At 38.7% G+C, this 16,270-nt stretch overlaps 1 protein-coding gene across 1 annotated transcript in view; it reads right to left on the bottom strand.

The window, feature by feature from the left end:
* Positions 1-4,490: 4,490 nt before the first annotated feature.
* LOC140237296 (uncharacterized) overlaps positions 4,491-16,270 on the bottom strand; it is a 36,938-nt gene continuing 25,158 nt past the window's right edge. Inside the window, exons 6-13 of the mRNA XM_072317237.1 lie at positions 16,019-16,099; positions 15,402-15,575; positions 13,507-13,800; positions 11,858-11,995; positions 10,519-10,795; positions 7,715-7,825; positions 7,107-7,168; positions 4,491-4,579 (exon numbers count right to left, since the gene is read on the bottom strand). Of these exons, the coding sequence (XP_072173338.1) occupies positions 7,125-7,168; positions 7,715-7,825; positions 10,519-10,795; positions 11,858-11,995; positions 13,507-13,800; positions 15,402-15,575; positions 16,019-16,099 (1,119 nt within the window). The 3' untranslated portion in view covers positions 4,491-4,579; positions 7,107-7,124. The remainder of the gene's footprint in view (positions 4,580-7,106; positions 7,169-7,714; positions 7,826-10,518; positions 10,796-11,857; positions 11,996-13,506; positions 13,801-15,401; positions 15,576-16,018; positions 16,100-16,270) is intronic.

Raw genomic sequence — 16,270 nt, 5'->3', positions numbered from 1 at the left:
AAAAAAAAGATAGATTTTGTAATGCCATAAGCCAAGATTAAGCAATAAAATCATGTAATCCAAAACCTTTTTCCCTAATATAATCCAATATGTCCATTTGCATTTTTTTTTCTCATCTTATTATGGTCTATTTCTCTACAGATGCAAATTGTATTGGTCTTGATAATCTTTCATACGGTACCATTGCATCATTCAAAATTCAGGGAATAGTTTGCTGTATAGAAAACAATTATACAGAACAGATTGCAACATAACATTTTCCTTTCAATATCTCAGTGACCAGTCCCTTGAATGAATGCCCAAATTGTCAAGCTTTCACAAAGATCCATAAAATTGAATCAAGTGAAACAAACCATTTGTAACCCTTTGATTCTACAAACAGCTTACATTTTACCTCTTGGACGGAAGTAGTTTCCCGTCTAAAGTCTTGCATAATGACCGGCATGAGATTACGTATCACTGACACACATAGTACACCAAGACTCTATCTTTCTTGATGTCAGTAAATCTCAACCAGTGGTACAAACTATACAATGTAAGATGATACCAGTCTAGCATGTGACAAGTCTTATATCAAAGCAACATGACATAGGGTACACGCATGACTAGAGAGCCAAGGGCACATTTATACTGGCTCAAAGTGAGAAAAAAAAAAAGAAACACAGGAAATTACCTCCAGCATCCCCTCCCCCCTCCCAAGTAAGCATCACATTAGAATACAACAAATTATGGACTTTTGCCCTAATACCTTGTTGGTAAAATTCTTAACAGTGATATGAGCAGCACACTCAATCCTTTCTCAAAAAAGAAAGACATTTCATTACCATCCACATTCTGGAGTTAGATTTACTTTACCATTAAAGAGATGGTATATTTTCAGCTGAGATGGGGCTTTAGGTTTCCAATGTGTTTGTGAGATAATGAAATATCTCTTATGAAAATTAAAGAGTGGAAAAATGAGCAAAGAAAATGGGATTCCACCAGGATTCGAACCTGAGACCTCCTGATTGCTAGCCCACTGCTCTACCAACTGAGCTATAGAAAGCCTTAGAACATTGTTCGTCGCAGAAACCCTAAATTCTCAATGCTCGTATGGTCAAGAGCTATATACTGTAGCAACGTGTAATGTATGTGAAATACATGCACACACTTAAACCTGACATAAACCTGAACGATAATTCAACTTGGTAAAAAATAATCCGGAGGTCTCGGGTTTGAATCCCGATGGAATCCCATTTTCTTTGCTCATTTTTCTACCAATAAATTATATTAATTTCTTGTCAGTTTCCTTCTGTTTGATTTTGAAAAATAAAGAGCATACAATTTTAAGAGGAATTCAGTTTATTTGATGAAAATTGGTTTTGAAATGGCTGAAATATCCAAAAACAAAGAGGTAAGAAAAGGTGGGACCTACCTTTATTAGGACCCCCTTGTTATACTTTTGATTGTTTTTGAATGTCTCAGCCATTTCAAAACTGATTTTCATCAAATAAATTTTGAATTCCTGTTTAAATTGCATGCTCTTTAGTCCTTCATGGGGTTTCTAATTATCTTGCAAAAAGTTAAGATATGAGTTCCCCATCTCAACCAAAACTACACCATCCCTTTGATAAACACACAGACAAACATACAGACACACACCCCCACGACATCCAACTGTTATCTACAAGACATTAATTAACAGTTTACCTTGTACCGGTTGATGCATAAAATAAATGACAATAATGATTCTCTTTGATATCTAAATGTCTACTGCCACATTAGAAACATGAATACATGTTTGCAAGAGAAAATGACTCAAAACTACAAGAAATTATTTCAATATCAATCAAGAAAATGATGTCACTCCATGATTTTACTTTCTCAATCACAAACACACTAAGCTCATGAGTGATGAGATCTGTCTTTATAATAATTTGTTCACTTGTCAAAAAATTCTGCCTACTCTTCTGAAAGACCCAGTAGCATGGGGATACCAAGGAGTGGGGAGGCTGGCCGGGCTTGGATATTTTCAAGAATCCCTGTAACGAATTGTATACAGCTTTATCTTTAAACCCGTTCCACAATTCTATGAGTGCTTTGAATCCCCCCAAACGAGATTCATCTGTGCGAAAGCAGTCAAGCGGTACGTGTATCCCCTTTCCACAGCCAACTACATGGGCCATCGAACAATGAAAATATCAATCGGGTGCGAGGTATGAATAGAGCGTGTGCTGATGGGCTCGCACACCCTTTTGCTCTACACAAAACCAGGCACCTGAATGGGATGACTGGGGTCAGCGAACACAGAAATCTACTGAGCTCAGCGTTATTCGCTATGTACATGTTCATATGAGTTTTAAAGCAGAATAAGCACAAACTAAATCAGTAAAAAGGTAAATAAAACTGTAATATACACATTTTTCCAACAGAAGGAGAACATATGGTGATAGAATAAACTCTTATCCTTTTATCAAACCCATTTTTCTGGACATTATAACAGAAAGAAACATGAATTTACGTCATGAAAGCAGGCACTCTTGTCTTCATCTTGGGAACCTGGTATACTGTAAAAGTGGATATTTTCGCGAGACTAATTTTTCGCGCTCGGCCAGGTAAAAAGAGTTTCGCATGTATTTAATTCTGCCGAATCAAGGCAGTAAGTACAGGAACATATGGCAAGCAAAAATATTTGCGTGCTTTTATTTTCGCGCTAGTTTCTGGTTGCGCGAAATGCGCGAAAATTTCCATTTTTACAGTACCAGGTTCCCGTATATCAGTTGCACCCACGGGAACCTGGTATACCCGGGGGGCATTTCATGAAGCATTATGTTCAGATATTTTTCTGACAAACTGTTACAAGCTACTAAAATCCTTGCATCTGATTGGCTGAGAGCAAGTTTGTCCGACAACTCTGTCGGACAAAATACTTCATGAAATGCCCCCCAGGTTCCCATAAGGAACGGGTTAATCTCTGTGCAAGTACACACACAGTCAAAGAGTCTCGACTGGAGTTGAAATTCCACAAATGAGCCTACAGAACGTTTTGATGCAAATATTAGGGAGCTTTAGATTTTAGACGCGCGGACGTTCAAAGGAAAAAAACATGTTCTGAGCGTGCGCAGTAGCACGCGTAAAGTCAATCTATTTTTAGCTTGTGTCACCTGAGTTTTTCACTACGCGTACTGGGCTATTTTCATGTCCGCACAGTTTGCGACGTAGAGAGCTTCTTCATGCACTGATCATTATGGGGGCACGATTTTGTTTTTTATACCTTGCGTCCCAGCGTAATCTAAAGCTACTTTTCCACACGACGCAGGGAGAGGAGAACGTCCAGCGCAAGCGTCGGCTCAAACGTCCGCGCGTCAAAATCTAAAGCTCCCTATTGGCTGACGGGCAATTCTATTCTAGCAGGCCTGCCCTATTCCTAGTTTTCTGATGTGCTCCAGCAGGCCGCGGATGAAGATTATTTCAACTGGGCCAACCTATCCCCACGCTACTGGGTCTGTAACTGAGTACATATATTCTATGGAGATTGACAATTACCGTGATAGAGCAGAGATAGCCATCATTTCTTTTCCGTCATCAGCATTATTCTTGCCAAAATTAATCACAGGTATCATCATCATCACCATCACTATTAAGCTCATAGTTTTAAGCAACGATCAGCCTTGAAGATCCCGCCAATGATGGAACTACACTATAAACTAGTATTGCATCTGACTAATATTGCATAAAGTACACACAAAAAGTTAGTTGTTTTTATTTTTAATTTTTTTTTTATTCCAGATATCATGTAAGTCTACTGTTATACTACCAACTTCCATTCTGCAGACCCATTAGAAGCTAAAGGGAATATGTCAAATTATTCGGAAATTTTCACTTAAAGCTGAATTTCCGCCATTTGCTAAATATTCATCATGAAGATGGACACTTACTTCAGAGGGAACAGTAAGAAAGAAACAGTGATGTGACATCAATTTCAAAAACTTGCTGCGTCGCTTGTCGCAGTGCAGATCATACATGCTCCGATCCAATTCGAAAGTGCAACTGCTGAGCACACTGCAGCACTTTGCAACACAACAGTCTTCACACTTGAAACTGACCATCTTTTCCACATCGTGAGAACATCACTTCCCTGTTTTCACCCAATCCTGCAGGCCTTCCTTTCCATTCACCAACTCATCACCCTTTGGTGTTCATTTTTACCGATGAAGAGGCATTGCCAATCACCTTCTTCCATCTGTATCCATCTCCAGTACTGAGAAATCCTGCTTATGCTACCTTCAGACTGATGAGAGTTGTTTAACTTTGGGCAATTTGAAGTCCTTGCAATCCTCAATTCTTTGCTTGTTTGGTTTCTTTTTCCACAAAGAAGTAGGATCATGTCTGCGGAACCGCAATCTCAACTCTTCTATCAGAGAAAGAGAAAAAAAAAAATGGCATCTGGTGTGGTGCACCAGTCTTCTCAAGAGTCACCGGTGAGAAATGATCACCAGTCTCTGTGACACATCTACTTTACTGCAATCAATCACTGATTGACTTGTCCCCATCCATAGAGTTTCGAGTTTGTTCAATCTGGTCTCCCTGCGTCCTCTACCTGTGGGAAAGATTAATTCATAAGTCGATAAGTGGAATGACATTTTTTGCCCCATGCACTTTGTGCTGACACTTCGGCATGCCATTTCATGAAGGGAACTACACATACTTTTGCGGTAATTATTGCAGTTACCATGGCAACTAGAATGCACAGAGGTGATTGATCATTGCATTGCTACTGCCATAGTTACAAATTTCTCTCATTAATGCATGCTGCAGTGGATTGCTCTGTGAAACAGAAGCCCTGCTCTTCATTGATAGCACACATTTTTTTTTTCCCCTGCCATTTTGAGATCACAAAATGCACAATTCTTACAACTTTGAAATGTCTCTTTCTCTCACTTTAATCTATCAGTTACTGTATACGCTATAATTTTCGCGTACATAAATTTTCGCGAATTGCCGCTGTCACACATTTTCGTGAGTGGTTAAATTCGCGATTGGGGGACCAGAGAAAATATGAAGTAGCAAAGAAAGTGTGAATTTTCAACTTACGAGCAAATAAGAATGATACTAGTTATACACTGCATGAAAAAGACTTACCAAACTCTGTGAACTAGTAAGTTAGAATTCAACATTTTTGAAGTGGTTAAGTCCATCGCGCTAGATTTCTGACGAGTGGTCCCCTTGCGATAATGGATTGGCTCTCTACAGTATTCGTAAGTAGACGTGGACGTGCGTAAACAAGCTTAGCCAGTATGGTCTGTTTGGTAAGCCGTACATGGTATACTAGTACTGAAATGTTCGTATCATCAAGGCATGGGATTCATTTTAGAAGGTGAATATTTTCGCATGTTGTCAATTTCGTGAATAGCTCCCGACTCACGATTCGCGAAAATAAAACCCCCGCGAAATATATAGCGTATACAGTATCTGTCTGTTATTTAATATATCAATCTACTATGAGGAGACAAAACCTTCCATTGAAAAAATGTCATATGTTCAGGAGAACAAAAAACAAAACTAAACAAAACAAAACAAAAGACATGGCAGCCAAAGCACTGTAACAAATGATATCGCTTATCCTTTGGCAAGTTGTGGTGGCTTCATTTTTGGGGTATTAAAGACAGCTAGGATTTGGACAGGATATCACCTGATTATCTCACAATTCATAAAAAGAAAAGTGCTTTTCAACAAAATTTAACATACAAGGTCTTGTCACCCCAGTGACGATACGAGCAAGAACCCTTTTGCATTTTGCTTAGATTCTTCTTCCCTCATCCTAGATCAAATAACAACTAGAAAATGAAGTGGCCAACCTCAAAGGGAATACCAGAACACACGATTTGCATTGACATTTACAAAAGACATGGCAGCCAAAGCACTGTAACAAATGATATCGCTTATCCTTTGGCAGGTTGTGGTGGCTTCATTTTTGGGGTATTAAAGACAGCTAGGATTTGGACAGGATATCACCTGATTATCTCACAATTGATAAAAAGAAAAGTGCTTTTCAACAAAATTTAACATACAAGGTCTTGTCACCCCAGTGATGATACGAGCAAGAACCCTTTTGCATTTTGCTTAGATTCTTCTTCCCTCATCCTAGATCAAATAACAACTAGAAAATGAAGTGGCCAACCTCAAAGGGAATACCAGAACACACGATTTGCACTGATACAATCTATTGCCCCCTTCACTTCCCCCACACACTATTTGCATAGATAAAGTCTCATAGTTCCCCCAACCCTTCCACCATCAACTTCCATACAAGAGGCCAACCAATGGCTAATATTATGGTTATTATTCTTATCACATGACTGCCAATGGGATCAGATTGGAGAGAGAGATAGAAAGAGAGAGAGAAGGATACAGATAAGATCAGAAGAAAAGAGAAAAACAATATGTATAAGATGTAACCCTATTTCACAGAGGAATTTAGGTCAAGTGAAACACAGCTCTCAACCTGGAAGACAAGCATGGATATATCACTTGTGAATTTCACACTACATCAATAAAGACAAGACACTTTCCATTAAGAATATTTCTGCCCTGCTTTGGCAAAATGAAGCAAGTGACACATCTGCTAAACCCATACGTACCAATGTCTTAAGATTGCATAAGAGGAGAGTTTAGTGGGATGCTATGTTTGGAGCATGAACACTCAACCTGCTGAGATATATCAAAGTAAAGATGTCATAATATTACTCTGATTACTGTATACGCCGAATATTTCGCGAGGATTTTATTTTCGCGAATTTCGCGAGTCAGGCGCTATTTGCGAAATTAAACACACGCGAAAATATTGACTCTGATCCCGATGTGGATGTGACGTACGCGTGTACATTTCTCCATTCAGTACAGGACTCCACGATTGCGAATTTAACCACTCGTGAAATCGTTGGGAATTCCCCATTCATGAAAAATGAAACTTGGGAAATATATGGCGTATACAGTATATACCATTTATGACATATATACATTTTGCTCCTTGATAAAAAAATAAATAAATGAATAAAAAACAAGAAAAAAGGATTTACTTCCTTCCTTTTACCAATATCCAGCAGATTATACAATGTAGCTTGTACCTTTTATCTGGAAATCCTTCATGGACTTGTAGGTGACTCTGATGTGCTGTCAGGATTATTCCCTGGATAAAAGAGAGATGGAATATAGAGTGATTACACACTACCCATGCAAGCATAAAACATGAAACACTACATATTCCAATATACCATACAGCATTTATCATGCATTGTTTAATAACCGATAGGGGCCCTGTCAATAATCATTAATATGCTTCAAAACAATCCTACTTTCACACTAACCATTTTATTTTAAGGGATACCAACCTTCTAAACAGCTATACAGTATTCTGATGGCTGAAAAGGCACATTTTTTCTTTTTCGCTAGGAAAACAGTATTTTTACCTTTCCTGCAATAGATGTGTGCAGTATACACTGGAGGGGGGGGGGGGGGGGAGTATTCCTCTAAAACCTGCAGTATATTTGGTATTAAAAAAAAGATAACAAACTACTGCCACAGAGTAACAGTTGGCATAACTGTATTTATTCTCGACTTGGCATAAAAGACATCACTTTAAAATTTTGACTTACAACAGCAACATGAATGGAAGTAGATAATAGCACATGATATGTTGTAAGGGCCCAAGATTTGACATCCATTCTGCACATACCTGGCTGTGACCTAGATGTGTGTGGTGCTACAGTGGGTAGATGTGGAGGTACACTACCTGTTGACTTCTCAGTGGATACGGTCGACCCTTCAGTTTTGCTCCTAGTGACACCTTCAAAAGCAAACAAGCAACCAAATATCCGAGGATAAAGCACTGACAAGATATGTTACTGGTGACAGGAGAAGAGATCAAAGTAATTAAACATCTCATATACCTCATATATAGATTCCTCTCATCTGATTGGTTAAAAGTGGAGTCATGATTGTAGCTGTGCCCCATTTTTGATCAAAATGACATCATGATTTACTGTGCCCGGGGCATAGAATCAACTGTGCCCTGTAAATAGGTTTGGAGACAGTCGCAACCCCCTACACATAGATCACTCATATGTACGCACCAATGATACGACCGCCGCGCTGTCGATCAGCGTTGATTACGAGTGCTGTAAAAGAGACTAGAATCTATATTTTCAGTATCTATTTTTCGGAATCTATATTTTCGGTATATAAAACAAATAATGACAGCTTGATATTCGGGGCACAGATAAAATTATGTAGGCCCTCGGTAATGTGAAAATCATAACTATGCCCTCAGCTTCGCTTCGGGCATATTTATGGTTTTGACATCACCTTGGGCCCATAATTTTAACTGTGCCCCTCATAGCAGTCATTATTTGTACAATGTTTGCATTGTGGCACATTAGGCACAGTAAGCAGGGGCAATAGACATTATGTTTTCATGAGTTAAATTAATGGCATATAATGGCAAATAATAGCATATTTGTCTCGTCCTTAGCTCTGACAGCAAAATACTTCTTCTGCCTATAAAGTGGAGTCCACCTTCTAGTGAACCTAATCCTTTTTGGCTAGTTATGGTAGTGTGTTAGTAGTTGGTACATCAATTATTTGGTTTACTGATGTCATTACTAATGGCTTGCTGAAGCCTTCATAATTTGTCTGAAAACTCTCAGTCCCACTCAGGTAGTAGGATTTTATGCCAAAAAATTTGAGAAGGTTTGTTTTCTTCTTCCTCTTCATTACTGTCCAACACCCCTATGCAGGGGCCAAGCGGACAGGGGGTGTGCTGATGTTGGGAGCGCAGAGAGAGAAGCATTAGGAACTAGCTGTTTTGCTCTTAGATGTAGTGGAGGGTTGCTGTTTTGAAGGAGTCTTTGTTTGTGATGGCAGTGATTGTTGGTGGGAGTGCATTCCAATCTGTGATAGTTCTTGGAGTAAATGAGTACTTGTGGCAGTTTTTGTTTGTGGCGATTGGGATATAACTCGTAGAAGCCGACCTTCGGAGAACCCTTCGGACCGGATTCAGGGCTTTTCATATTGGGATGGATAGGCGACCCACAAGCGCCTCACGGAATGTAGTGATGAGTCCTACCCTGCGTCGGTGTTGAAGTAGTTCGAAGCCCAGCTCATGCTTCATATCGGTGATAGTACTATGCCTAGAATAATCACCTTTAACCCTAAAAAGGCCGGAGGGGTTGAATCAACCACCCACCTTGACATTTTTTGTGACTACTCCGCCGCGCAAAATTTTTTGACCGCGTCATTCGCTGACTTTTTACTTTCAAGTCTCGCATATCTTTTGACATCATTTTTGCGAAAATCGCGCATTCCGTTACGACGCTGCACGACCTTTTATACATGCCTGTCAGACCGAAAATGGCTCAAAAATGTGATTTTGTGTATTAAGTCTATGCAAATGGAGTTTTCTCTTCTTATTCATAAAGATATGATTATTTTCACTTTCATACGCTGAAATCAATTAATTTCAGCATAATTATGCTTGAAACAGGTTCTGTCATAAATTTCGCGAAAAAAATGATAAAACAAAAATAAAAAAACAAAGAAATACATAAGAAATTGATTTTGATACCAGATTTTTTGTCGAGTACATTGTTAGGAATGCTACAAAGAATGCTATCACCAAAAATAGGGATTCTAGGAACTTTACTTTCTGATTTAGAGCAAAATGTATGATTCTATGCATATATTAGCATAATTAATCATTTTGACAAAATTTCCATTTCTTTTTGTATAGTTTGGTAGATTACGCCACAGGTAATGCATGTGCCAATTTTCGGCCCAGATCTTGGGCGGGGGGGGGGGGGGGGGGGGGGGGGGGGTTTAATCAACCCCCCGCCCACAAAACACCCAAAAAAGCCCGGCCTAGTTAGGGTTAACAAATCGCACTGCTCTGTTTTGCATCAATGTAATAAAAATTAGATCATACAAATATAGAACAAAAAGACAAAAAACACTAACACAATGGGGGAAGGGGGAAGCATGGGTTGGTGGGAAATTAATTGCCATATTTCATTACAAGTACAGTGTATGTGCATAGATAGCAACTCTCATCAAACATGATGTACAATATTCATAGCTAGCATCATTAACTCATTACAAAGCAATGTAACATTATCTGTGGGAATGTTGACCAGGACAGGGAGCTCCCATTACAACAGACACAGTTATAATGAAATTTCATTACAATGAAGTAAAATTAAGATCCCATAATCAATGATAATCAATAAACTCTATGGTGCAAACTTCCCTCTGTTATAGTGAATTTTTGATACACTATAAAACTAGAAATTTTTGTGTGCATGAATTTGTCAGAATTTCTCAAGGAGCCAAGATTTGCAAAAGTAGCATGCATGCATGCATCGCGAAAGTTTCATGCCGAGGACTTTTTTAACGGGAGTTGCTTTTATTGCAAATAGTGAAAGCATCTGTGGGTAGCACACATTCAGCAGTAAACACAGAGTGAGCAAAGGATGTCGGAAACCTTACCTGCTGGGGAAGGCGCTGCAACAGGCTGACACGACGAACACCTGGTCTGCAGGTCCCGTATCTGGTCGGTGATCGACGTCAACCGGTAGCCGACCTCATCCTGGTACGACTTCACACTCTTCATGTCGTCCGTGAGCGTCAGAATGTTGTCGCAGAGTTCTTTGATCTTGGCGACGTCCTCCTCGTTGTATGCCGCCATGGCACTCGCCATGACTTGCTGGATCCCGAGCGTCGTGTTCATGTTGAGAAGGTTGTTATTCAGATCGTCTGGATTTAACTGGAAAAACAATTGATGTCACCACGTCAACAAGGGGGAAAAGTGCATAAGTTGCACAGTCCATATTCTCTCTGCCAAGAAAGGGAATGTTGGACAATCCAATCATAATGATTGGTTCAGCATCCCACTTTATATATTAATGTTGCTCATTACTGAACAGACTAAACAAGACATATTTTTTGGAATTTAACCCAACAACAACTTTAAAGGGATCGTATAGTTTTGGTTGAGACCCAATTTTAGGTTTCTAACATTATTTGGTGGGATAATGACAAACCTCTTATGAAATATGAAAGAGCATGTAATTCTATGAGGAATTCAATGTTTATTTGATGAAAATTGGTTTTGAAATGGCTGAGATATAAAAAAAAAAGCGATTCTAATAAAGTGTGGGACCCACACTTCATTACGATCGCTTTGTTTTACTTTGTTTTTGGATGTTTCAGTCATTCCAAACCCGATTTTCATCAAATAAACTTTGAATTCCTCTTAAAATGGTATGCTTTGTACTATATCATAAGTGTTTTCTTGGTATCTTGCAAAAAGTTAAAAGCGCAATTTTCATCTCCACCAATACTGTACCATCCCTTTAAATCTTTATTTCCATGATAGGTATGTACCATTAGTACATATGTACAGAATGCATTAACATTACTTGTGATCAATTCATGTTGAAAAAAAATTGTATGTCTTTATTTCATTGTCTTCATTATGTATTTGTGACATGAAATACAGGTCACTAAACTCAAAACACATGGCCTGACCTAGAAGATGAAAAAAGCCCTTCACTTTTCTTCCTATAAAGTAAAAAAGTGCTCCAAATTTTGGGGATTTGCCTTTTTTAATGCACAAAGCTTGTAAGTACACAGATGAAGTTCTATCAAATGACTTTACATCCTCCTCATCTTCAATGCATGTTTTTCCCACTCGATGGGACTGAACTTTCATTTCCTTTATGGCTTTTTCTCCAGGCTTCCTGGTCCTTGGTATCACCTCCAAAACATATAAAAAATGGGGGAAAAAAGAATAAAAAAAGGAAAAAAAAATCAAGAAGTCTCTCACCTCACTGACTCTTGTCTCAAGCTGCTGTAATCTATCTGCGAACAGCTGCATTTCTGTATCATTGGTTCTCCCCTCTGGCGAGGGGATGTGTTCTGGAGGAGTCACAGATTCAAGGCTGATATTTTGGTATGCCTCTTTCTGCAGCAATCCAGTTCGTGCAAGATGAGAGAAAAATGCGTAAGCAAATGTGTAATATGAATGCAAATGTTATAACCACTGCACATTTTTTATATTTTGGACAGTGGCAGCTGTTACTACGATTGACATGATTTAGGGCCTACTGCAAGACAAGACAGAGCTAAAGCAAAATGTATCACCATGTCTTCAAAATGTAATGTGAAGGTCACCTTGAATGATTGATCATCAATTAATTCATAAGCCATGATGCTGATTAATTAATTAATCAAAAATGAACTATTTCTTCCTATTTCAAATCATGATATGACTGAGCAATGAGAATACTTCAGGTATCAAAAGCTTTAGCTTTCTTTTGGGGAAAAAATTTGACTTTCAAGGAAATTTAGCAGATTATTCCTCTAATATCACAGCTGTTTCGCACTACAAAAGAATGATGTTTTTCTTTCCAAAGAAACAATGCTGCATATCATTTTGCACTATTTTGTTATTAAGGACAGTGCTACCTGGTACGAGCAAAAACATCCAAATCAGTTCCAGTATCACTCACAATGAAGGTTCTCATATTGCTTGTGATACAAGTCAAACTTGATGTTTAAAGGGACTGTACAGTACTAGTTGAGGTGGGGATTCATGTTTTGAACATTCCTAAGTGAGATAATGAGAAACCTCTTTTGAAATATGAGAGAGCACGTAATTTTAAGAAGGATTCAATGTTTATTTGATGAAAATTGGTTTTCAAATGGCTGAGATATCCAAAAAAAGTGATAATAATAAAAGGTGACAGGCCACGCCTTTTATTAGGATCTCTTTGTTTCACCTTGTTTTTTGATATCTCAGCCATTTCAAAACCGAATTTCATCAAATAAACTTTTGATACCCCTTAGAATAACATGCGCTTTGACATCTCATAGAGTGGTTTCTGAATATCTCACAAAATGTTAAAAGCTAAATCCTCACCTCAACCAGAACTGTACACACCTTTTAACACACATGCTAAATAACACAGAGCAGCTCTTTGCGGACATCTGTTGGGTCTCATATACATGTAATATTGAACTGGCAGTTACACTATGCTGTAAAGTGGAAATTTTTGCATATTCTACGTGACTTAAAACAAGCATGTAAATAAAAAACACACTAATATTTTGCTTGTTGTGTGTAATATATATCATATTTTGATTCTACAGAAATGAAAAACATGCTAAATTCGTCTTACCTAAATTGAGTGCAAAACCTAAGACCCCCAAATTTCTACTTTTATGGTACAATTTCCACATTACCTGGTAATTGTTTATTTTATGTAATCTGGATGATGCTGATAAAACTCCCAGGAAGATAAAAGAGCATTGCTGGTATATTGCCATTCAAACTATTACACATTAAAGCAGGTTAAGCTGAATTTTGACAAGAATATTTCTGACCAATAAAAAAGTGTTCCAACTTCACAGGAAAAACAGAACACTGATGGCATGATGATAGAGTAGGTACCGACTTAGAAATGAAATACTCACCAAATATTCAATGTCGGCCTCCATCTGTGCCAAATCATACTGGCCAACTAAGAGGGCGGGGGACAGGGTGCGTTCTGGGCGAGGCGTTTGGGTGTGGTATGGACGGGGTGTTTGGGTGTGGTCTGGATGGGGTGTTTGCGTGTGGTCTGGGTGCGGTGTTTGGGTTGGAAGCCCTGAAGTTTGCAGGCTGGACTCTAACTTGGACACAGAAGCTGCAAGACTGTCATGCTCCGAGGACAAAGTGTATATCGTCACATTCAGTTCACCTATTGTGTCCCAAACTCTCCTCATTTCCTGCATACAGAATTGGTGAAAAACATACAACGTATTCTTAATGCTACGTTCCCAGTGGGAACCTTACATAGCATCGATAATGGAAAGAGTGCTCTTCACTGACGTACCCGAGTATCCCACCCAAGTATGTATGCCTAAGGTGAGGGCTACTACTCTAAAGCTGCATTTACACCATGTTCCCGGCGGCCATGGCAGCCCTATTTGGCCGAAGCACAGTGCGCCATGGGTAGATGAGACATTCTCCTATTTTCCCCCCTTCGCATTCTAGTCTTATTTGTTTGAGTCCTCGTCCCAGTTAACATATCATAGCTATCAGATGCTGCTCTCAGGGCGTCTGATCAGGCTAGACTATCAATATTTCCTGTCGCATCCAGCTATGGACCGCCTCCAAGTTTTATTACGGTCTATTACGTGCTGCCGTGTTTCGTTGCCTTCATCCCATTTTATCAGGGCATACAAATTCCTCATTAGCACCAGGACTGCCGTGGCAATTTTTTTGACAGTTTAAAAATCTGACACTGCATCCACGGCAATCACGGCCTGCCATGTTTGACAACCCCGTGTCAACGCGTCATTTCACGTCCATCCCGTTTTTTCCACGGTGGCCTGAAACGGGGCTGCCGTGGTTGCTGGTGCTCATTTACGTTGGTTGATGAAGGGCAATTTGCCAGTCAATTGTACTAAAAACAAGGCAAGAATCATAATGCAAGAATGAGTAATTAGAATAGATTATTAACTCCTCTGGTTGAGGCACAACTGGGGTTAAACTATCATCATTTTTTTTTTTTTTTTTTGTGCAATTGTCATATATACAAACACACACAAACAATCACTTGTGTCATCTTTCCAAATGAATCTTAGTAACAAAATAATCTTGATCTAATTTTGAATCAGCAACATGCAACAAAATGTGAACACATACTGATTCTTTGTCACGTACTTGACGATGAACTGTAAAATAACTTTGCTTGGGAAGAAGCTGCACCACACCTAGGTGCTGATGAATTCAAGCAATGTACAGTATGTCAAAAAAAAAATTACAACCAGATTTTCGCATTGATAACTTCCTATATAATTAAACTGTCTGAATGCTACTTCAGGGTCTTAAAATATAACATCTTAGCTATATTTTGCAGAAAACCCCATTCAATTTGGTTAAGTCGTCACAGAGAAATGTAGATCGCTGTTAAGCATGTCAGGGGTCTGATTCTTCAAAATTTATTACTTGGATGCTCTTGGAATTGCATAATGTGTGAACACAATGGACGCAACTTGGAGGGAAGGGATTCCTGACATGCTCTACAAAACTCCTCATATCTCTTTGACCACTGAAGCAAATCAGGTGGGGCTTTCAGTAAGATGTGGGTAATAAGTTATAGTTTCACACCCTGAAATTGTATTTGGATTAATTCACTATTTTTAAAGTTATCATTGCAGAGGGTCCCATTATATATATATATATATATATTCATTTATTTTTTTTTTGACATACAGTATAATGCTGTGTACATGAATGCATCAAGGTGTGCTCTATGTGTCATCTACACTGGAGGACAAAAATCCCAGTGTGGGTTGCTATGCACGTAAATGTGTATACTTACCTCACGTAATAAAATGAGATTTGCTGTACCACTTGGTGACATTGTTGTATCTGAGCCTGTATCTTTCCTTGTAGCAACTGTTGTTGTCGGAGGTGGATTTGTTGCGGCTCTTGGTTGAGTGGTGGGTGGATGTAGTAACAAATCTACCTGACCCTTCACTGTCGTCATATCCTCCTAGCATTGGTCACAAACAGATTTGACATGCAGTGCACCCTTGATACAATGAACATGGCTGAAACAAAATTTTGTAACAGCAAAGAAAAAAATCAAGTGTTCTTTTTACCACAACAGATCTATCCTGAATCTTTCACCAAAATCCATTTGTTACATTTAGAGTCAACAAACAAACAGACAAACAAATAAACACCAGCAATAGCTTCACTGTCACTTAAAAAAAAATATATATATTTTAAGGTAATCAAATATTTCTTCACCATGAACATTTCCCAACTCCCCCTGCCCTTTTCCAACAACGACAGAAGCAGCACCATCAACAACAATAACAACAGAAAACAACAATGACAACAGCAGCAGCAACAACAAATACAAAACACTTTCACATTTTTCTCCTCCAGGAACTTCAAGGCAGCAAAGCCCTAATGAGAAGCCAAGCTTACCTGTAATTTGTCCAGGACAGCTTTGTGGTCCTTATCAGTGGCCTCCAGTTCTGTTATATGACTTCCATGATTGGCTATTGTCTGAAGAATCAAGACCAAACCACGAAATGGGCTTTGACATCATTACAACATATTTTTCTCTGTTTTAAGTTTTATCATGGACAAGATAAAGAAAAAGTTATATACTCTGGGCTCACAGCATGATAATGAAAATTGTAATTCTAGAGGTAATGATGATAAAAAATGCTCTCC

Source organism: Diadema setosum, chromosome 13, assembly GCF_964275005.1.
Source record: "Diadema setosum chromosome 13, eeDiaSeto1, whole genome shotgun sequence".
In the NCBI taxonomy this organism is placed as follows: Eukaryota; Metazoa; Echinodermata; class Echinoidea; order Diadematoida; family Diadematidae; genus Diadema; species Diadema setosum.
This window is presented reverse-complemented; position numbering and strand designations above follow the sequence as displayed.